The sequence below is a fragment of the Poromitra crassiceps genome, assembly GCF_964638095.1.
Source record: "Poromitra crassiceps genome assembly, chromosome: 9".
Lineage (NCBI taxonomy): Eukaryota > Metazoa > Chordata > Actinopteri > Beryciformes > Melamphaidae > Poromitra > Poromitra crassiceps.
The window spans coordinates 28,943,924-28,967,406 of NC_139630.1; the positions used below are offsets into that span (position 1 = coordinate 28,943,924).

The following is a 23,483-nucleotide window of genomic DNA, read 5'->3' on the forward strand; positions in this document are numbered from 1 at the left end:
GTGAAGTAAACATGGTTATTACACGCAAAGTAAACAAGGTTATTACATGGAGAGAGTACAAAACAAGCAGAATAAAAAATCCAGTGCAATGTCAGGTCGGTTTGTTTCTGTCCATTAAAGAATAGCAGCCTGTTCCTTTTGAGGTGTGTGTGTGGGGTGTGTGTGTGCGTGCGTGCGTGTGTGTGTGTGCATGTGTGTGCGTGTGTGTGCGTGTGCGCGTGTGGCGATTTGTCCTGAGCAGGCGGGAAACTCTGCGGCTACGTTTACATGAAAGCGCATGAGGTCCTGTGTGTTCCGGTGGCATCTGAGCGTCGTGTTTATTTCTGCTGTAAAGTCGGGTATTTTAACATGGGGGATCTATGCGGTTGGACGCTTTTGCAGCCAGCCTCGAGCGGGCCATTCGAAGAACTGCAACTTTTGGCACTTCCGCGTTGGCTTCATTTTCCCCCCCAAGTGGAAAGTTGCCACTTGGTTGTGCACAGAGGTGACGTTTGTCTGTTCAGCGGTGTTTCATTTGGCATGAAGGCGAGTAAAAGATGACAGAATTGTCATTTTTGGGTGAACTATTCCGTTGACCACGTGCGACTTCATGTGCGACTCCCTGGCTGTCTCCTTACCAGTGTTGGGGGGGTCATTACTCAAAAAAAGTAATACAGTACACAGGACACATTACTTGAAAAAAAGTAATGCCTTACTTTACTTAAATTATTTGTAATGAATGTAACGACTCGTTACATTACTTGCGTTACTTCCGCAACATCGCCTGAGATGCATTGTCACGTAATTGACAGTTAACGATATAACAGTAAACCTTCCGTATGCCCACATATCAGCACAAATCCCTATCCTAGTAAGAAGGACATAGACAAGATCGGTGTAGGTGCAACAAGCCTGTTTATCTCTGCCTTTAACTGTTGAAAATCAGGCTGGGGCTGCTTGCTTCAGGTCGACTCAGCCTGGGTCTGTGGCTCTTTTGCCACTAGCTTCGTGTTAGCATGTTGCACTAGCTTTGTGTTAGCATGTTGCACTAGCTTTGTGTTAGCATGTTGCACTAGCTTTGTGTTAGCATGTTGCACGTCCTTAGAAGAGATGATGTCGTGTTCACAGCGGTGGTGGATAGTTGCTTCTGTCCTGGGCAAAGTGTGCACTTTACCGTCACATTCCTGTCTTGGCCCGTGCAACAAATTCAAAGTAATGTGCATATCTCCACCCGTCAAAAGTTGTAGACCGTGCTGCTATTCCCCCCCCCCCCCCCCCCCCCCCCGTCTCCCTTTAACTCCCTTAGTGAACATTATGAAATTTGGTGCTACAATGGATCGGCCGGAGGGACTCTGCCTCTGATTGGCTTGAACCAACCACTCCTCATTCCTAAACCTAACCAATCATCACTCCTCCCCGTCCCTCCAGCCCATCTATTCAAGCACTTAACGTCTTTTTTTACAGTCAGCTGTTGTGTTGTGCAATCAAGTGCATGAAAAGGCACCGCACGTTTGGTGCCCCATAAATAATCCTGCAGATTCAATCCTGATCCTGCAGATAACTGAAGAACTTATGTAACGCAAGTGTTTGATTTAGTAACTGTAGGGAACCGCGACGCGCTACACTACTCGTTACAGACAAATGTAATGTGATTACAGTAACGTGTCACCCCAACACTGCTCCTTACTGCCGAATACACCGGTTAAAGTTACAATATGCAACTTCTTCATATAAATAAAATGTCTGTTCTGCTCCTTTCTGTCTTGATTGCTGTGATCCAGTTCACACATCTCCTCCACTGTCGTCTTGCCGGAGGAAACAGAAGTTTGGAAGAAACACGAGAAGCTGCGAGTCTGTGCTGAGTGTCTGTGCTGTCGGTCAGCGAGCGAAACACCGAAGCGATGAGCGCCGATCGCCAAGAGGTGTCGCCAAAATCAAGAAAAAGTACAAATCTTCATGGACTACCAGGGACACAAATGATGATCCCGGGTAGTAATACCGAGAGGAAGTTCTGCTTCTGTCAGGTTTCTTGTGCCGTGAGATGCTTCACGTGGGAGGAAGCCAGGCACCTGAACCAGGTTTCTGACTGATCCGTTTCTGATGTTTACATGTCAAACTGGGAGCTGGACACTGGAATAAGAAAGTGATTTTCATGTAAACGTAGCCCGGCGGCAGATGGATCCCCGGAGAGTCTGATGTGTCGAGTAGAAAAGAGCCTCCAGCTGAAGACGGTGACCCGCTGGCGGAGGCGACTGACGGAGCCGGCCGGGTCCAACCTAGCCAGCGGTCCTTCCTGAGTCTGCGGACTGAGCGCGTCAGTTGGCGGCGGGAAGCAGAACGCCCACGGGGAGCGCGGAGCGCGGGTTCTGGCCCTGGGGCGGGGCCAGGCTCTGACTCTGGCCCTTGGGCAGGGCCACCTTGCTGAGGTCTCGGGTTTCGGCGGGCCACGTCGACGCCCGCTTGGTGGTCATGTGACGCCGGGCGTGCTTGGTCAGGTGGTCGCTGCGCATGAAGCGGCGGTCGCACACGGTGCACACAAACTTCTTCTCGCCGGTGTGCGTGCGGCGGTGGCGCGACAGCTCGTCCGACCGGGCGAACTTCTTGTCGCAGCCTTCCCAGTGGCAGCTGAACGGCTTCTCACCTGCAGAAGAAGAAAGAATAGACGCAGAGCGATTTCCAATGAGTTCAATAGCTTCTCTTCCTGGATCACCAACATTACAAGTAAGTTAAAGTTAGTAACTAGGGGTGGGACAAAATATCAAAATATCATGATACTTCCTTTTGCGATACATTATCGGTACGCCTGGCGCCATATCGTGATACAATATCGTGATGCCATATCTTGACATTTATCCTGAAATGTGTAGTTTTTTTATTTATTTTTTTGCTGTAAACTTAATTTACCGGTACACAGATTGAAAAGATTTTAGTGAGGCATTATTTAGGATCGTTCCATTTTGACTTCCCACGTGGCGTCGTGGACAAGTTGCAGTCAGTGTGTCAGAGAGGCAATCTGCAGTCTGCACTTTGTCAGAACCGCTGTATCGTGATACCATCGTTATCGAGAGCCAAGTATCGTGATCGTATCGTATCATATTGTGAGTTAGGCTACTCTGCGATTCCCACCCCTATTATCACGTCCCTCTGCGTCACTACTATACTGTACTATACATTATACACATTTTCGTCATTTCGTCACACAGAACTCCCACAGCTGAAATCGACGAAACAGGTGACGTTCAAAATGGGTGCGCTATAGGTAACATGGCAGGGTTGGCGGTAGGGGTGTCAAAAATAATCGATTATAAGATGCATCGCGATGCGGACGTGCACGATTCTGCATCGATTCACAAATGTCAAAAATCGATTATTAAAATAATAATAATAATAATAATAATAATCAAATAAAATATAATGGAAGTACATGCAGTTGTTCATGCATTTGTACATGCATTTTAATTATGGATCATAATACAATGCAATTCCAAATGCACTTTTATTTTAAAAGTAGCCACAGTGAGAAAAAAGAAAGTGAGAAAAAATAAATCAAAAAAGTGATGCATCGATTTAAGATGCATCGAGATGCATCGAGATGCATCGATAATCGTAATCGAATCGAATCGTAGCCCTCTGAATCGTAATCGAATCGAATCGTGAGGCCAGTGAAGATTCACAGCCTTAGTTGGCGGAGGAGTAAAACGCTCGCCTTTCACGTCGCGCACCCCAGTGTGTCTGAGTGTACAATTCAACCTTAAATCACTTTTAACGTTTTTGTTATTTAAGTCTCACCCAAACCATAACCCTAATCTTAGCCAAGTTCTTTTAGGTGCCTAACCATAAGCATCGCGGCTCATTTTGAAATTAACCCACGTGGCGTTTTTCAAATGAACCGAAGTGACGTTTTCAAATGAACGGCGGAGGAACGTAACCAGGAACGTAAACCGGTGGCGCCGAAAAATGACGTAAAAGGTGAAAAGTGACGCCAACGGGTCCTGAGAAATAGTCAAGATAGGACGCGTTGGGAATGAGAATGCATTGGAAATAAATGTGAAAATGTTACATAAGATATACCCTGCTAATGGTCTTATTGCCACGTTTACAGACATTCATATTTCTTGTGGACTTCTTGCAAACATAATATAGAGGCAATTTCTCACCTATTTTCTGATTGTGAATTATCCAGATAATTTAGGACAGATCTAGAGTTTGAAGCTGCTCATTTTAGGGATATTATCTGTTACTGTGATGATGTGATGATGGACGCTCTTGAATATCGGATGTTTCATTATCCTCGAAGTCTATGGCTTTTAAGTTTTTATGCACACGTTTTCTAAATCACTGCCTAAGATCTCACCTTTTCTCCTAGAACTGACTTCTCTACTAAAATCACTCAGCTTAGCATATTGATATATTGACCTCGCCTGGGTGAACCCAGCCTTCAACGTGACGTCACAGACTATGCCTGCAAGTTGCCATCGTGACTGATAGCACATAGAGGTCACGTGGAGGCTGGGTTTACCCAGGCTAATACTGAGCAGGCAGCCATAGTGTAGTTTGTGCTGAGCTTCACCTGTGTGAGTGCGGAGGTGAGCCTTCAGATGGGAGCTCTTGAAGTAGGTCTTCTTGCAGCCGGGGAAGTTGCAGACGTAATTCCGCCGGCGGGAGAAGTCGGCCTGCGAGGTGGTGCCGCTCGCTCCCGACGGCATGTAGACGGGCGCGGGGGCCAGGGGGAGGAGCTTGGTGCTGCCCAGGGTCACGAGGGTCTGCTGGCCGGGGGGCGGGGCCTGCGACATGGCCGCGGGCTGCGGCACCACGAACATCACCGTGCCCCGCGGCACCGCCCCGCCCACCAGCAGCGGCTGGGGGAAGCCCGAGGGCGAGTGGGGCAGGATGGGCTTGGGCCCGCCCGGAGCCGCGGACACCTGGACCGGAGCCTGGACGAAGGCGGAGATCATCCCCGTGCGGCCGCTCACCGGGAAAACCTGGCACAGGACCGGAGAGCCGCGGAGCGGACAGGAAGACGGCAGGGAGGAGTGATAGGGGGGAGACGCTGTGGAAAAAGGAGGAGGAGACAAGGGGCTGCTGGGAGGTGACGGAGCCACGCCCGCGGGCTCCGACCGCGTCACCGCGGGAACAGCTTCCAGCACGGCCGCGGGCGCGGGGTCAGGGGGCCGGGAGGCGGGGGCGGGGTCAGGCGGAGCGGCGTGCTGGGCGGAGCGGGGGGCGGGGGCGTGGCTGTCGGCCGTGTGGCGGATGACGCTGGTGACCATCGCTCTGCACTGGGACGTGGCGCTCAGGACAGCGGCGGTGGTGGACGCCTCGATGAAGCTCGGACTGTGAGGCGGAGTCATGCACTGAGGGAGGCGACACACAGCAGAGCAGAATAATAAACGTTGTGAATTTTGAATGAATTTGTTTTATTACTACACACATGCTCTCTTAATTATATTCAGTTTGTCTTTGCTGTATCCTGTTACTATTTGCTGCTGCGACGACTTGATTCATTAACTTTTAACATATTACTGTTGTTATTATTGCTGCTGCTGCTCCTATTAATAATAATAATCATGAGAATAATAATAAATACATCAATACAGTAAATAAATATAAAATATAAAATATAAAATATAAAATATAAAATATAAAATATAAAATATAAATAAATAAATAAAAGACATTACATAAAAGGAAGTTACAAAAAAATATTGCCCGAAATGTTAGCACCGCTGCTGAAATAAAACATTTGGAGCCCTGCAGTCTGCAAACTTCTTTTCCTTTCCTACTGTGGAATAGAGACAGTCCGCATGTCTGGGAACGCCCATACAGGCTCTAGAAACGCCCACAATAGATGAGACAATAGATAGGTGGCTCAGCCTGGCTGGGGGCGTGGTCAGGGTGGGGTAAAAACCCCCGTTCTATCCATTCAGCAAAGTTAGAATTTAGCTGCTAGCCCAGCCCAGGCAGACACGATCGGGGATTTAACCACCGCAGTAAACGCACATCTGAGCAGACGTCTTGTGTTCTGCTCTAGAACCCCCAAACCTGTAGTTTAGAGCCGCAGCACCGTCTTTTGGTGAGTCAGCCCATGAGATATATCGGCGGTTTTACCCCACTCGCGCGCCAGCCGTTTAACATTTTGTGGGCGTTCCCAGAAATGCGGACTGTCTATGACGAGACGTGGCCTCGACCTATACACAGAGTTACGTGGCCGCTGACAGACTTAATCAGCATTGTGGGAACTCGTTTGGCACGAGCTTGAATGTAACAGGCGTTCAGTTACACGTTAGTGTTACGCATTAGAGCTTTAACGAGTGATTTAAAAGACGATGACAGTCACATCTCAGAGGGTTTGTAGTGCTCCTAACTGCTCATTTCTTCCGTCTGCAGTGATTTGAACCGGTTGTAATCTGCTCACCAGCGAGGAGAGGGCGATTAGGTCCTTGGGGGCATCGGGGGCCTCTGGGTGGAGCTGGATGGAGTCGCAGGAGTCGGAGGTGGGGGTGAGTGGGCGGGGCTTGTTGTACGGTGACCTCTGACCCCAGAAGCTCATGCTGACGAGCGCCTCGGCGGCCTCCAGGTCGTGGTACTCCGGCCGGCCCCGCCCCGCTGCGGCCGACACCACAAACTCCATGGTCTCCGCCTGAGGAGAGGACAGAGACATGTCAGCATCACAGGACAGACAGAGCCATAGTGCCTTTATCATTAGACAGCGACAACCTGTTTGGCTCCTGAGGGACCCTTAAAACCAAGCGATGCCGCCTAGTGGTGAGCAAGTATTTTCCATTTTCACGTCTGTTGTCCCCCACCAAAGGGGCGACTATGGAAGGACTGCTCTCAATTCATTCGCTAAACCCAACCCAACCAGAATAACCAGGATACTCAAGCCCATGTAGAGCTGAAACAATTAGTCCATTCATTGATTAGTTGATCAACAGAAAAATTAAGATTTGCCAACTATCTGTAGAATCGCTTAATTGTGTCGATTAATTTTTAAGGATAGAAAATACTAAAATTCTCTCATTCCACGTTCTTAAATGTGAAAACGGGTTTCTTTAGTCTTCTATGACAGTAAACTGATTATATTTGGGCTGTGGACTATAATTGGTCAGGACAAAGGAAGACATTTGAGGATGTCATCTTGAGCTTTGGGGGTAAAGTGATCAAAATCTTTCATCATTTTGTGACATTTTATAGACTAATAAATCCATTAGTCGAGAAAATAATCGACAGATGAATCAATAATCAAAACAATCGTAGTTGCAGCCTTAATGCAAACGCAGTCATTGTGAATGAACTACAGTATGTTACCATGGTGAGTAAACCACAGTTGCTCAGAGTCCCAGTCACCTGAGATGAACCGGGAACAGACTGTGCCTGCTGCAAACAGCCAGCCAGCCACCACAGCCCCGCTGCTCTGCACCGCCCCCTGCTGCTCTGCACCGCACATGACTTCACATCCTGCAGTCTGATGGCCATCTCTACTCCAGCTTGACTTTTAACGAGCTGCTGTGACATCACAGGAGCTGCTGTGACATCACAGGAGCTGCTGTGACATCACAGGGCTAATTGGCCGGCGCCTGGCGGGAGGCAGCAGCGTGCAGGTACAGTGAACACAAGGAACAATAAAGACCCGCTACCACCGGGAAGGGAACGAGGGCTGGGCAATATATCAATATTATACCGATATTGTGATATGAGAGACGAGATATGGTCTTAGATTTTGAATATGGTAATATGGCGATATATGGCATGAGTGTTGTCTTTTCCTGGTTTGAAAGGCTGCATTACAGACCGTTCTAGCTGTGCTATTATTAGCCTTTACCCACTTAAGTCATTATATCCACATTACTGACGACTATTTATCAAAAATCTCATTGTGTCAATATTTTGTGAAAACACCAATAGTTATCCCTACAATATTGTCGCAATATTGATATTGAGGTATTTAGTAAATAATTTAAACAGATCTTTGATGTTGTCCATATCGATCATCAGCCCTAATCACAAGCCTAATTAATTGTCCAGTCTGCATGCCAGTGCCGCCTGCCTCCCACATAAAGACACAGCACCACTGGGGGAACGCATGCATGTGATGATGTCACCGTCTCTCCCTCTTCTTCTTCTGTGGTAAACTAAGATGAAGTGGTCCCCTGAGCTCCAGCGAACACCTCTGTGAGACAACGCTGATGTCACGGTCCAATGAGGGGCAGGCTGCCGCCGAGGTGAAAATCTAATCACAAAATAAATTAATCAATTGTAATAATAAATGTAGGTGGGAGGTTAAAGGGGGACAAAGGAGTGAGTCTCTGCTCTGGCTGCAACTGCTGCAAGTCGGGGCTGCTGCTGCTGCTGCTGGCATCTGGCTCAGAATGCTCAGCTGCACGTACAGGAGGGGCGGGCGAGCGAGCGAGGGCGAGAGACACACACACACAGAGAGAGAGAGAGAGAGAGAGAGAGAGAGAGAGAGAGAGAGAGAGAGAGAGAGAGAGAGAGAGAGAGAGAGGGGCCCCACTGCAGCACACAGCCATCAGTCCGGTCCACCCAGCGTCTCGCTCCAGACGGGGGGGGGGAACCTCCCCTTCTTCGCCCAGAATAGAGATGGTGGTGGTGGAGGAGGGTGGCGTGCACCAACCCCCACCCACCACCACCTCTCTACCCCCCACCCACCTCCACCCACATTAGCATGCATAGACTGCTGCAAGAGAGAGAGAGACAGAGAGGAGAGAGAGAGAGGAAGCTCCCACCAGGAAGTAGTTTGGAGAAAACAAAGTCAATCTGTTGCAACTGTACTCCCCGACACACACACACACACACACACACACACACACACACACACACACACACACACACACACAGTGTGATTTCTCAGGCACCAGATCGCACATCACACTGCAGGAACACAGCATGGGATTACAGCAGCAATAAAAAACAATGCAGGTGTGGCAATAATAATAATAATAATATTAATATTAATAAGTGTACGTCACCCAGGGAAACAAAAGAAAAAATAGTGAAAATGCACCCCCCCCAAAAGATGATATCCAGGGAAAAACACTTTATAATAACACCAAAAACACTATATTCATAAATCATCATTATCATACAATGAAATGTGAATGTAATTATAACTCCAGTAAGCCAGACTGTTGTCGCTCCCAGACAATAAAATAAATAACACTGGCACCTGACCCAGCATTGTCTCTCTCCATGGGACTCCAAACAAAGGAGATATTTTCTATTTGTGACAAAGTGGCCAACAACAACAACAACAACAACCGTCAACTTTATAATAACAGAGAGATGCATTGCAGTGATGCAACTGTTGTGAATCCACAGCAACAGAGTCAGTCAGTGGATGCTCCTCAGTAACACACACACACACACACACACACACACACACACACACACACACACACACACACACACACACACACACACACTCACACACAGCTCAGTCTGACCTCAAATAAACCAGAACACTCTGGTGACCAAAAGCACCAGAACACCAGCCGCTGTGTCAGTGTGTGATGAGGGGACTGCCAGCGGTGCACAGCACGCCTGCTGACCCGTGTCTGCTGGACTGCTGTGAACCTGCAGATAAACCGCTACAACCACCACAATACAGCACTCACAACACTTACAACTTGCTATATTATGAAGCCGGAAGCTAAACGGTTTGATGCGCTCACCTGACGGCACCGCTCCGGTCGCGTCTGCGCGGGAAAAGTCAGCATGGGGAAGAGCAGGTGTTAATTGAAAAAAAAAAAAAAAAAAAGGCAAAATAGAGACAGTAGAGACAGTAGCAGCAGCTAAGCCGGAGCCTCTGCCAGCAGACTGGCTTCAGCTTCAGCTTCAGCTGTAGAGAGAGAGAGGAGGGAAGGGAGGAAGAGGGGGAGAAAAAAAACAGCAACAAAATTGAGAGCAGTCTGGCGCGCGGGTGGTAACACGCAGCCAATCACGCGCAAAGGTGTAGCGGAGCGCGGCCAATCGCGGCCGAGGCGCTGCGTGATCGGTACGTGGCCGCGCTGCGATTGGCCGAGGCGGGGTGCGTGGCTGCGAGGGGGCGTGGCCACGGAGTCAGCGGTGTCACAGTAAACCCGGTGAACCCCCGGCGGCGCGCATGAACTGGGGGAAAGGTTGAAGACGGCGAGCGGGGCAGGCGGGCGTGCACGCGCGTGGGAGGATGATGAGGGAATGGCGTTCCTGAGAGCGCGCGCTGAAAGCATGTGTAGGACTGCAGAAGAAATAATAAATGTAAAAAATAAGAAAAATAAAATAAATAAATACAACCATAATAATTTTAAAGCAATACGCATAGGATATTAGTGTGATATGATATGATATGATATAGTATTAATATTAGGGATGTAATAGGCTACTATTAAAATATATAGTAGGATATAGCCTACATTCCAAACTGTATGAATATTAAGGCACTATGATTAAATAAATATAATGAACTACAAGTCACTATAATACCCAAGTACACACGTCTCTCTAGGAATACAAGTGGAATATTGAAGTGATTTGTTATCATGTGGTTCGCTCTGTTATATTTTTCCTGGAGCCTCTCCCTTGATCTACACAGCGAGCTGATTCGACTGCTGCACTCTCTCTCAGTCTGAGCGGGAGAGAATGTAAACAGGGCTGTGTGTGTGCGTGTGTGTGTGTGTGTGTGTGTGTGTGTGTGTGTGTGTGTGTGTGAGTGTGTGTGTGTGTGTGTGTGTGTGTGTGTGTGTGTGTGTGTGTGTGTGTGTGTGTGTGAGTGTGTGTGTGTGTGTGTGTGTGTGTGTGTGTGTGTGTGTGTGTGTGTGTGTGTGTGTGTGGAGGCACAAAGCAGTGAGATGGAGTTGGGCTGAGGACAGGGTTTATTCCAGTACAGATTCTGAACAGCGAGCTTGTGTCTGATCAGCCTGCCAGAGGGGTGTGAACGCTCTATTCTTACAGTGAATCGTGTCCCCGAAACACCCGGTGTCCCCGAAACACTCGGTATCCCTGAAAGACTCGGTGTCCCTGAAAGACTCTGTATCCCTGAAACACTCTGTATCCCTGAAAGACTCGGTATCCCTGAAAGACTCGGTGTCCCTGAAACACTCTGTATCCCTGAAACACTCTGTATCCCTGAAAGACTCGTGTCCCTGAAACACTCTGTATCCCTGAAACACTCTGTATCCCTGAAAGACTCGTGTCCCTGAAACACTCTGTATCCCTGAAACACTCTGTATCCCTGAAACACTCTGTATCCCTGAAAGACTTGTGTCCCTGAAACACTCTGTATCCCTGAAACACTCGGTATCCCTGAAACACTCTGTATCCCTGAAAGACTCGTGTCCCTGAAACACTCTGTATCCCTGAAACACTCTGTATCCCTGAAACACTCGGTGTCCCTGAAAGACTCGGTGTCCCTGAAAGACTCGGTGTCCCTGAAAGACTCGGTATCCCTGAAAGACTCGGTGTCCCTGAAAGACTCGGTGTCCCTGAAAGACTCGGTGTCCCTGAAACACTCTGTATCCCTGAAACACTCTGTATCCCTGAAACACTCTGTATCCCTGAAAGACTCGTGTCCCTGAAACACTCTGTATCCCTGAAACACTCTGTATCCCTGAAACACTCGGTGTCCCTGAAAGACTCGGTGTCCCTGAAAGACTCGGTATCCCTGAAAGACTCGGTGTCCCTGAAAGACTCGGTGTCCCTGAAAGACTCGACCCGGTATCCTTGAAACACTCGGTGTCCCTGAAACACTCGGTATCCCTGAAAGACTCGGTATCCCTGAAAGACTCGGTGTCCCTGAAACACTCTGTATCCCTGAAACACTCTGTATCCCTGAAAGACTCGTGTCCCTGAAACACTCTGTATCCCTGAAACACTCTGTATCCCTGAAACACTCTGTATCCCTGAAAGACTCGTGTCCCTGAAACACTCTGTATCCCTGAAAGACTCGTGTCCCTGAAACACTCTGTATCCCTGAAAGACTCGTGTCCCTGAAACACTCTGTATCCCTGAAACACTTGTGTCCCTGAAACACTCTGTATCCCTGAAACACTCTGTATCCCTGAAACACTCTGTATCCCTGAAACACTCTGTATCCCTGAAAGACTCGTGTCCCTGAAACACTCTGTATCCCTGAAACACTCGGTATCCCTGAAACACTCTGTATCCCTGAAAGACTCGTGTCCCTGAAACACTCTGTATCCCTGAAACACTCTGTATCCCTGAAACACTCTGTATCCCTGAAAGACTCGTGTCCCTGAAACACTCTGTATCCCTGAAACACTCTGTATCCCTGAAACACTCGGTGTCCCTGAAAGACTCGGTGTCCCTGAAAGACTCTGTGTCCCTGAAAGACTCGGTGTCCCTGAAAGACTCGGTGTCCCTGAAAGACTCGGTGTCCCTGAAAGACTCGGTGTCCCTGAAAGACTCGACCCGGTATCCCTGAAACACTCGGTGTCCCTGAAACACTCGGTATCCCTGAAAGACTCTGTGTCCCTGAAAGACTCGGTATCCCTGAAAGACTCGGTATCCCTGAAACACTCGGTATCCCTGAAAGACTTGGTATCCCTGAAAGACTCGGTGTCCCTGAAGACTCGGTATCCCTGAAAGACTCGTGTCCCTGAAAGACTCGGTGTCCCTGAAAGACTCGGTGTCCCTGAAAGACTCGGTATCCTGAAAGACTCGTGTCCCTGAAAGAATGTTTTCACATAGCCATCTGGGAACGATGCTCTGGATGCTGATTGGTGGAAACCACTGGTGGTTCAGATTCGAAACCAATAGATTGAAGCGTGGCAAGATGGATTTGTCCTCCTGTGATCATGATGTCATGATCTCACGCGAGTCCAGTTGCCTCACAGGGGTTAAAAGAGCAGCTCTAGAGACCTGATTTGTCGCTGAGTGATTGAGTGATGAAGTGCCACCATTGGTCGGCTGTGGCATCATATACCGGTAGATCTTGGGCCATCTATGAGTAGCTCAGCAAAGAAATCCAAAATGTAGTATTTTTTTATATTTTTAATGCATAAACTCAATCCCACTCATGCAACTCAGTATCTACAGTATAACATTATTAAATAATGTTAAATAAATAATAATACTGTTAAAGAACAGCTCACTTATTTGTTTATCATGTAATGAAGATTTCTTTGTTTCCCTGTCACAAAAGGGGGAATAAATAACAACAACAAAAAAACAAAAAAACATTGGCTATCAGCCAAATATGTTTCATCATCGTATCAGGATGGGCCCAGAATTTCACAATCGCTACACATGGTTACGTTACTGCAGTCAACAGTTTCCTTTCCTCATTTCAAATTCAGTGTCACTTCTCTTTCTCAAGTCAGGACCAGATTCACACAGACACAGCTCTATGTACAATAACACCACTCCTACTAAATAGGCTATAACAACAACAACAAGAACAAAATCATACCTGTCATTTCTCTGTAAGGTGGAAATGTCAAAATAAATCAAAGAATGAGTGATGCTGCTGTAAGTAAATGACGTCACGGTGGAAATGATAGAAAGCCACACAACAGAGGAAAGTTCTTTTTTTGATGTAATTCTTTGTGCACTTTTTTTTCCCCTTCATCATGTGTAGGCTACTTATGACATATTCAAATTCAAGAAGAAAGAAAAGAAAGAAAGAAAGAAAGAAAGAAAGATTTCAGCTCAGAGGTCTCTATCATGTTTTCTAATGTCCTCTTCCTGTACCCTTTTCCTCTCCAGTCCCTTGTGACCGGGTCCAACCCCCCAGTTCCCCTCCCCCCCCCCAGCCGGGTTCCGCCGCCCAACCCCCCCCCCCCCCCCCCCCCCCCCTCCTCCTCCCAGCCGATGAACCCGGGGACTCCTCTCCTCTCCTCTGCGTGAGCGTTGAGATTGTAAACAGCCTCTCATGTAAAGAATTCCAGGGCGGGGCCATACAGGAGGAGGGACACACACACACACACACACACACACACACACACACACACACACACACACACACACACACACACACACACACACACACACACACACACACACACACACACACACGCCTCTCCTCCTCTTTCCTTTGTTGTGCCTGTGCGTTAACCCTTTCAAGGAGGCTGGTGGTTGAATCCAGTGGATCCCAGAGAATCAAATCCAGGGGGGATAGGATCTTTTCTGGAGCAGCGTCAGCGCTAGAACAAAGTATCCAGGGGGGCCAGGGGCTTATGGGGGGGGGGGGGGGGGGGGGGGGGTGCACCAAATTACTGGCAAGTGGCAAATGTGAAACCATATGCCCAGTCTCACTCCATGCGGTGCATATAACATAGGTTTGCACTTTGAAAATAATACGTGCACTGACACGCATAGCGAGCAGCGACAGGTGAGTTTGATTTGTATCCCGGCACGTGCCTCGATGCACCCAAAGCCGGGCTTCAAAGCTGGCTCACGTAAAACAACGCTCTGCCCGCTCACTCACTCAAGTTGCCCACGCAGTCTCTGCAGGAGGATGATGTCTGTAGCGTTGTCCCCCCACAGCTGGGGATCGAACTCAGGGCCTCCGGCGTGGGAGGCAGACGCTCTAGCAAGGAGGCTAAAGCCAACCAAAAACAAATGCTGATTTATTTTTGCGCAAACAGTTTTGCAGGCATTCAATCCGGCTTCCCTCCCACAGACACCAGCCACTCGTGCCTGTGTGGACCCCCGACCAAGCCGGAGGTAGCACGAGCCTGCGCTCCTCGCGTTGGTAGGCGGGGAATCTACCGCGACACTATAGGTTGAGGCCACGTCTCGTCATAGACGGTGGTTTAGCTGGCTCAGCCTGGCTGGGGGCGTGGTCAGGGTGGGGTAAAAAAAAACCGTTCTATCCATTCAGCAAAGTTAGAATTTAGCTGATAGCCCAGCCCAGGCAGACACGATCGGGGATTTAACCACCGCAGTAAACGCACATCTGAGCAGACGTCTTGTGTTCTGCTCTAGAACCCCCAAACCTGTAGTTTAGAGCCGCAGCACCGTCTTTTGGTGAGTCAGCCCATGAGATATATCGGCGGTTTTACCCCACTCGTGCGCCAGCCGTTTAACATTTTGTGGGCGTTCCCAGACAGTCTCTATACCCGGACGCCCTATTTTGACCGTTATTGAGAGTTGATTTGCCACCGATGTCATTTGTGCATGAATGACATCACTGGTCCACAAATCAACTCTCAATAGACCCTTTTACAGTTTGTAAACAGCAGGACGTATTTCGTGGGCGGAGCCGAATTCGTTGCAGAAAGTTACAACTTTACAACTAAATATGGAAGATCTGGACGCCTCCTCCACGTATTTTTAAAGCTTTGCCAGCAACAGACAGGTTACCTTACACAAATAAGCTATCTCTAGGATCCAACTACATCGCCAAAGTTGCAGTGCCGCACATCGTCATATTCCTGGTGGGAATGTCCAGCGTCTAATACACATACGGCACAAGACATCTTTTTCCTGGATTCCTGGGATCTCCCTCGTTTTCCGCTTGAGTTCCGAGGAGTTGTGCATACCGCCATGCGTGCGCAACTACCCCTGTGACGTCGGCTGTAAAAGGGTCTGTAACTGTCAAACTAAATGAATGTGTGCAAAACTGTTTACAGTTTTCGGACATGTGTGAGATCATGTGCAAAATAAATCAACAATGTTTTTGGGTGAGGTTCTCCTTTAAGGCGTCGAGGAGCGAGCTTTACTCACTGCGCAGCACTGCCGGCTACCTCCTGGACGCCGAGAGGCGACAGACATCTTGACTTGAACATTGTAAAACTTCACTTATCACTCACTACACAGGAAAAGCTTTTTGAAATCCGCAGCTATTCACAAAACATTTGTGGCGCCAGACGCCCTGCAGGCCTAACAACGCCACTGCAGAAACAAGCAAGGAGGGAGGCACAGTGACTGAAGCAGGGGGGTGGGGGTGGAGGGGGGGGCACTGCCCCCTGGTGCCCCCTGGTAAAGCCGACACGGCTCTGGACCGTAGGATGTCTGGATGTTGGTGGAGGGGGGTGGGGGGGGGGGGGTGGTATGGGTATGGCCATACGTCATCCTGTCTGAGATAGAGGCAGACAAAGAGCTGTTTCATTCTGCGCCGTTTCCACGTTCTCCCCGGTCGCTCGCATGAACGGACGGACGGACGGACGTACCGCACGTGAAACGACAGCATCCGTGTTTCTGTGCCTTATTACCCAGCGTGCACCCTGCTCCCCCCCCCCCCCCCCCCCCCTCATCTCTTCCTGCTTCTTTACCTTAAAATACCTTTTGGCGTGCGCGCGGCCTGGCACGCACATGCACTAACAACCCCCCCCCCCCCGTCCCCGATGGTTAATTATTCAGCAGAAAAGAAAGTGTTCCATATGCAGAGTTATCCCCCAGCAGAGAGTAAAGTGGGACAAAAGCAGGATCTGGCAGCGGCAGGGTGAAGTGAGTTCATTTTCATTTTCAGGTTCAATGGGGTTGTGAAATATAAAAAAAAGGAAAACACACACACACACACACGCTCTCTTCTCTCTCTCTCTCTCACACACACACACTCCTCATAAAAACAGTTTCCAGGCAGAAAACAGAGCCAGACGCTGGGCAGCTGTGAGCAGGATGATGAGGTCAGGCAGAGCTCTCACAGCAGTGCGTGAAATAGAGCTCAGCGGTCACGTGACATCGTGACGTCACACACGTCAGGCTCCGGAAGAGAATTTCACCGTTCTTTTTTCTCCATCATCACGACGTTTCGGAATATGCGTATCTAAAGAGTTTTTTTAAGCCTGGAAGCAAGCCAACCGGCCAGATAGAGAATCGTGACCATAACACATTTTATTCAGAGTTTTTGCAGTTTGAAACCAGATTTAGAGGAATTATTATTGTACATTAATTACAACATTATTGCTATTGTTTTATTATTATTGTTTGTGTTATTAATCAGAGTAATTATTGTAAGTATTGTTTAATAAGTATAAGAATGGAAATATTAGAATATGAGTAGAATTACAGAACATTAATACTCATTATTGTATGTTTAGTAATGTAATGTATATTATATAGTGCTTCACTGTTCACTGTTGCTTTTGACCGTGCTCAAAGACACTTTACAAACACAGGATAAAGCAACTTTAATAACGAGAGAAAATATGAAAATAGATGAGTATGAAAGACAATGAGTTTTGGCCTGTCAGAGGCCCCCCCTGTCACAGCTTCAGCAAAGAGATACCTGTGATGCTTGTCAAAGTGGATATAAATGTTATGACCATATTCAGCCAGACAGCGAGATGGAGATTTACAATGTTGAGGTTTTTTTTGTTTGTTTTTTTACTAGGGGGCCTGGCCCCCCTGGTCCCCCCATTAACTCCGCCCATGAGTGTTCGGTACAAGAGTGCGTAGGCTACATAATTATATCGTAAGAGTGAAGGAACTACTTATCCCATGAGACAGGAGTTCATACGGATCGTATATAGACGCATTTCCGTGCGTTAATATGAAGGAACGGGGCAACGGTCAAGTCAGACAGATTTTACGAACACGATAGCGTCAAAACCGTGCAAGATGCAGTCACAAAACTGGACAAGTGTGTCGTCGACCAAAAAAAAAAAAAAATGAAGGTCAAGTTTGAAAATAGGCAGGAGCTCAGATTTTCCTTAAAGTCCGAGTCAATCAAAATCGGTTGCACAAAACAGCCGTCTTCCCCTTTAAGGTTAAACATCTTAAGCACACCTAAGGAGAAGACTTGAGGGGGTTTTGTGCAACCGATTTTATTTGAGGGAAACCTTAACTCGAACTTTAAGGAAAATCTTAACTCAAGGTGTATTGTGCAACTGGCCCCCCCGGAAGAGAATGGCTGAAATAATACAAGACACACACACACACACACACACACACACACACACACACACAAAGACAATGTCAAAAACAAAGTGATGATTTTCAGTCATTTAATTTTGACAGTATTGGTCTATTGTATGTTTTGTTTCTAGCTCCTAATGGGGTCTTTGTCCAAGGAAGGGGGGTTGGGGGAGGGGGGGGGCATCCCCCACTTCCTCTGACACATGACTATCTGAGGTGCTAATTGGATGTCCGTTGTCATGGAAACGGCGGAGCGGAGTGAAGCCTGCTGTGCTGCTATCAGCTGTTTCTGCTGTAAAGCTGTTTGAATGTATCTGATCATTATTATGGCAAGAGAGTAACAGGGAGGAGAGGCTGGTAAAATGCTCTCTGAACACAATAGAACACAATAGAATACAGTAGAATTGACCTATGTAAATAGAATAGATGGAACTGTATTATTATTATTATATTATTAATAATATATTATTATTTGTTTAAAACACTGTTTATTATGTTTAAATCATTGCACTTTTTTTTTTTTTTTTTACTCAGTCAATAATATACACCTACTGGCAACACAAAAAGCGTTTTATCTCGAGAGCCGTTTGTCTGATCGACTTCAAACTTGGGGAGTGCGCTGCTGGGAACCCGACAGAGTGCAGTGCCGAATTGCATGGAATTCAGACACGTGCATAGTCACAGCACCACCTACTGGCAACACAAAAAACAGTTTATCTCAAGAACTGTTCGCCAGATCGATTTCAAACTTGGGGGTTGCGCTGCTGGGAACCCGACAGAGTGCAGTGACGAATTCCGTGCAATTCGGACATGGGCATAGTCATAGTGCCACCTACTGGCAACAGAAAAAGTGGTTTGTCTCGAGAACTGTTCATCCGACGGACTTCAAACTTGACGGGTGCACTGCTGGAGACCCGATAAAGTGCAGTGTTGAATTCCGTGCAGTTTGACCACTCGGCGGGGTGAAGAGTGGGAGAGCATTATGTGTGAATGGGGGAAGCGGAGGGAGGGGAACGGGCACTGCACTCGTTGGTTTAAAACAGTATTATTATGTGTTTAAATCATTGCGCTTTTATTTTTATTTAAAACTCAACGTGCCTTCCTGTTACACCGAAACAACTTCTGGGCGCACTGAAATTATTATACATGCACACACTCTGATGCTGCTGCTGCTGCGCACACACACACACACACACACACACACACACACACACACACACACACACACAATGTGCACGCATAGGGCATTCATATGGACCCTTCTCGTGAACATGGCCCCATTTGAAGGCAGCATGTGTGTGAGGGGTGTATGTCTGAGGTCTTGACCCATGGTGGCAGCACTGGTGCACATTACCAAAGGGTCAAAGGTCGTACCTCATTCAGGCCTTCCAAGAAACCTGCCCCCGTATAACACACACACACACACACACACACACACACACACACACACACACACACACACACGCTTGCATGTTGTCCATCGTATCTGATGATGACCATTTTGTGTGTGTGTGTGTGTGTGTGTGTGTGTGTGTGTGTGTGTTGGGTTGTCCTGTGACAATAAAGACGGGTTTGTCCGTCCGACTTTGAACTTTGAGACTTGACTTGACGTGGCTTCTGGTAACCTAATGGAACTTGACTTGAGTCCGACTTGTACTTTGATGACTTGAAACGGTTTCTAAAGTCTTGACTTGAGATCTTGTGTTTGTGTAAATTACTTAGATTGAAAGTGATGAGATTTGTTCCAGCAAACGACTGAATTTAAATTCTGTTTTCTGAATTTGTATGGAATGATTGAATTTATTGAAGTTGAAACGGATTATAGAAATCAAACTCACTATGCTCTTTTTATCCTATTAAAACAATATTGCAAAGAAAAGTCCTAGATATTTCGTTTTCTTTAGTTTAAGATATGAAATTGTTACTGGACTCCTGGTTTGTTCTGACTTGACTTGCTGTTCTACATTTAGACTTGAGACTTGACATTCATGACATGGACCTGACTTGAACTTGACTAATCATCAATCAATCAATCAATCAATCAATCAATAACATTTAGACTTGGGACTTGACTTGATGCATGAAGAGGAGACTTGACTTGGCTTGAATTTGGGTCAGGTGACTTGGGACTTGACTTTGATTTGTACTTTGATGACTTGAAAACGTTTCTAACCCAACTCAGACAGAATATCTCCACACTAGGCCTACTTTTCACGCAGTTGGATCAGTTTAAACTCGGTTGGCTTTGACAGTCACTTGATAGTAAACGTTTTTCTCAGTAGTGGACGGTTCTAAATAAAAGTTTGACCAAACACATCTGCCACATTTCAGAAGACACTTTGATGAAGCCCATTCAGACTGTGGTGTGTGTGTGTGTGTGTGTGTGTGGTGTGTGTGGAGCTTTGGTTTCGCTGACCTGGTGAGGCTGCGGTGCGGCTGTGTGAGAGCTGTGACTTCCCTCAGCGAGGCGCAAAGCAAACAGATCAGGAACTCACCCACACCGGCTGGAGGGAGGGGGTGGGGAGGGGGGAGGAGGTATAGCGCCACCTCTTGGCCCCCTCACAGAGGGGCGGGCAGCCAGGCGGGTGGAGGGTGGGAGGGTTGGATGATGGGTGGGGTCGCTGGAATGTAGGTCACTCTGGGTCTGGAGCGGGCGGGTCTGAAACACTCTTGCTGTGTGTGTGTGTGTGTGTGTGTGTGTGTGTGTGTGTGTGTGTGTGTGTGTGTGTGTGTGTGTGTGTGTGAACAACGCCCCGAACTCAACACAGCAACTTTTCCACAGCTGATGAAGAGAGGAAAAAGTGAATGGGGACATGAAAAACAACTCTGACACTCACTAGGCCAGCAGATGTTGAACTCAAGTGAAACACAAATTGTGTATGCCGGTGGTTCTCAACCTGGGGTCCGGGGGACCAAGCAGGGGTCCTTGAGGGGGTTCCAGGGGGTCCCCAGCTAACTGTTGAATTGTTCAACTTCAGCATGATTTCAGATGAGAAGTTAACAGTTAGAGAATGGGCAGTACACTTGATCATAGTTATCCCTGTTACGTATTTCTACAGATAGTCATGGAATTCTGGACCCAATCAAATCTGACAAATCAAATAGGGGTGCCTAGCTTGAATGTGGACTAAAAATCACATATTAACTTATCACTTATTAATGATCACATAAATATGTGATAATTGGACTTTAAAATGAACTACATAATGTTTCTGAAAACGGACATAAAAGAAGTTGAACTGGTCTGCCCTCGTCGGCAGACCACTGTGAGCTGTGTCATTTAATTCTATTTCCCTCTATCCTCTCTCTCTAACTGAACAGTGATCCAAACTGCTGTATCAGTTCCTGATCCTGCTCCTTCTTCTCCTCTGTTCTAATGAGGAAGGGAGAGTGATGTGTGGAGGCGTTGCTGGTGTGTCGCTCTGGGCTCTGGTCTGATGAACCGCAGCTCGGGGGAGGGGAGGGGGCAGAGAGTGCAGGCTGTGGCCCAAACAGCTGAACTGCAGAGTGGCTACAGTGGTCCCGCCCCCCCCCCCCTTCCACCAACTAACTGGAGCCTATAGCAGGGATACTCAACTTGCTTTGCCCGGGGGCCACTTTCGTGAAATGATAGAAGGCCAGGGGCCAGTTAATAAACAAACAATATACATTTTTCTGTAGCGGATTGTAGGTTTTTGGGGTGTCAGCCGGCGTTTAGTCTGACAATGTTGTGCACACCGGATAGTTAGTTAGGTTAAGTTAGTTAGGTTAAGTTACATACATAAGTGCCTGGGTAGCGAGCAGACGGCGGTATTTGACAATTTAGCAGCTAAATCATAGATTATTGAAAGATATTCCATATTCCAGACTGAAATGCTATAACAGAAGTGGAGTATTGGCCAGAATGACATGAACATTTGGACACTTATTCAGCGGGTATCTTGCATGTTGCGTTCAGGTGCACTGTAAAAAAAATAAAAAATTGCACCATCGCGGGCCACACAGGCGGTGCCGGCCCGCGGGCTGCAAGTTGAGTATCACTGGCCTATAGGCTCCAGTTAGTTGGTCCGTCTTGCTGAACAGTGACCAAATTTGGTCACTGTTCAGCAAGACGGGGGGAAATTCTTTGCACTTTCCATTTGAGCATGACGCTTTATTGGAACAAAAATGTCAAATGTGTTTTTCATGCTGGTGCAGACTTTTCTTTGCAGATCCTAAACTTTTCAAACCTGGGTAATTATTAAATTGACCATCAAGTGTACAGTTGTCCAACTCAACAGGGAATGAAGTCCACACACACACCACTTAACTGTTCACACACACGTTGTACACAACAGATCTCACTCACACACACACACACATCTGTAAAGCAGACGTCAGCGAAATGGGAGTTTTCGCTCAGTATTTGCTGAGGAGGCTGATTCCAGACCAGCGGTGGACATTCAAAGTGGTGAAACATTAACAAACACTTCCTGTATCGCCCCACCCCCCCTCTTCCTGTCCCACAACTAATCTGTCATCACTAAACGCTTTTTCCACCATTTCATCTGGTCACACACACACACACGCACATGACTACACACACACACGCACGCGCGCACATGACTACACACACACACACACACACACGCACGCGCGCACATGACTACACACACACACGCACGCGCGCGCACACACAAACTGTTCCACTCAGCACAGTAATAAACACATTCAGCGTGTTGATAATGTGACCGGGAGGAATTACTTTATAAACACCCACACCACTTCAAATAAATATCACAAAGTACTCAGAGCTTTGAAAATACTGTGAGGTCTGGGAAGGCGACACTCAACGTTCGACAGACACTAGTAACACATTTTCTCAATTATTAGTCACTTTCAACTGTTCAATATCTCACTACTGTAACACAGGTCTCTCTTGGTTCAGACACATCCACTGACACTGTGATTCACTACTGTAACACAGGTCTCAGCTGGTTCAGACACATCCACTGACACTGTGATTCACTACTGTAACACAGGTCTCTACTGGTTCAGACACATCCACTGACACTGTGATTCTAGTTGAGGACAAAACACGTTTGTTGAATTACACACCTTTCAGCATATTACAAAAATGCATATTGACGTTTTTTTTTGTTTTTCCCCCAATATGTTGAAAGGTATATTTAAGTGTTTTGAGGTGAGTATGAGGTACTTGCATACAGTCAGTGTACTAACATGCAGTAGAATTTAGCTGGTGCGGTCAGGCAAGTAGAGCTGTCTGCTGAGTGTGAAGGCCGGGCCATGAGCAAAAACAGCAAAAACAAACAAAACACACAGAAAAAAAGTGCGTAATCCAAGTCTCCACAATCCCTGAGATGCCAAGTTGACATGAAAACACAATTTACACCTTGTTTTTAGCTGAAATATAGCCATATGCAGCTGGAAGCTCACTTCTATTGTGTCTATTTCTTCTTATAGCTCAACAGATTTCAGATGAAAACAGGGTGTAAATGACGTCTTTTCAAGTCAACTTGGCATCTCAGGGTTTGTGGCGACTTGATTACACCAGGTGAGCAATATGGACGCATTTTATGTATATTTTTATATATATATATATTTTTTTTTAATGTTTTTGCTCATCACACTCATCAGACAGCTCTACTTGCCTGAGGCAGCCGGGCTCCATTTCTCCAAACTGGGGCCGCGTCGGCTGCATTCTACTGCAT

At 47.3% G+C, this 23,483-nt stretch overlaps 2 protein-coding genes across 3 annotated transcripts in view; both read right to left on the minus strand.

Annotated features, from left to right (window-relative positions):
- Positions 1–1,282: 1,282 nt before the first annotated feature.
- Positions 1,283–9,727, minus strand: klf11a (Kruppel like factor 11a). The gene is made up of 4 exons (XM_083642720.1): positions 9,669–9,727; positions 6,395–6,619; positions 4,550–5,333; positions 1,283–2,620 (listed from the first exon to the last, which is right to left on the minus strand). The coding sequence occupies exons 1-4, from the start codon at positions 9,711–9,713 to the stop codon at positions 2,295–2,297; spliced, it is 1,380 nt and encodes a 459-aa protein (XP_083498846.1). The 5' UTR covers positions 9,714–9,727; the 3' UTR covers positions 1,283–2,294.
- A 12,773-nt stretch (positions 9,728–22,500) lies between these two features.
- Positions 22,501–23,483, minus strand: part of LOC310782447 (grainyhead-like protein 1 homolog) — a 22,862-nt gene continuing 21,879 nt past the window's right edge. For both annotated transcript variants that reach the window (XM_083643116.1, XM_083643115.1), the window contains exon 15: positions 22,501–23,483. This exon is cut by the window's right edge and continues 1,653 nt beyond it. The gene's annotated coding sequence lies outside the window, so the exon portion shown is untranslated.

Coding starts and splice junctions, on each gene's coding strand:
- klf11a (XM_083642720.1), bottom strand. CDS start 9,713: ATGCTGACTTTTCCCGCGCAGACGCGACCGGAGCGGTGCCGTCAG. Junction 6,620..9,668: donor GACCGGAGCGGTGCCGTCAG/GTGAGCGCATCA, acceptor TCCTCTCCTCAG/GCGGAGACCATGGAGTTTGT. Junction 2,621..4,549: donor TCACCTCCGCACTCACACAG/GTGAAGCTCAGC, acceptor CTTCTTCTGCAG/GTGAGAAGCCGTTCAGCTGC.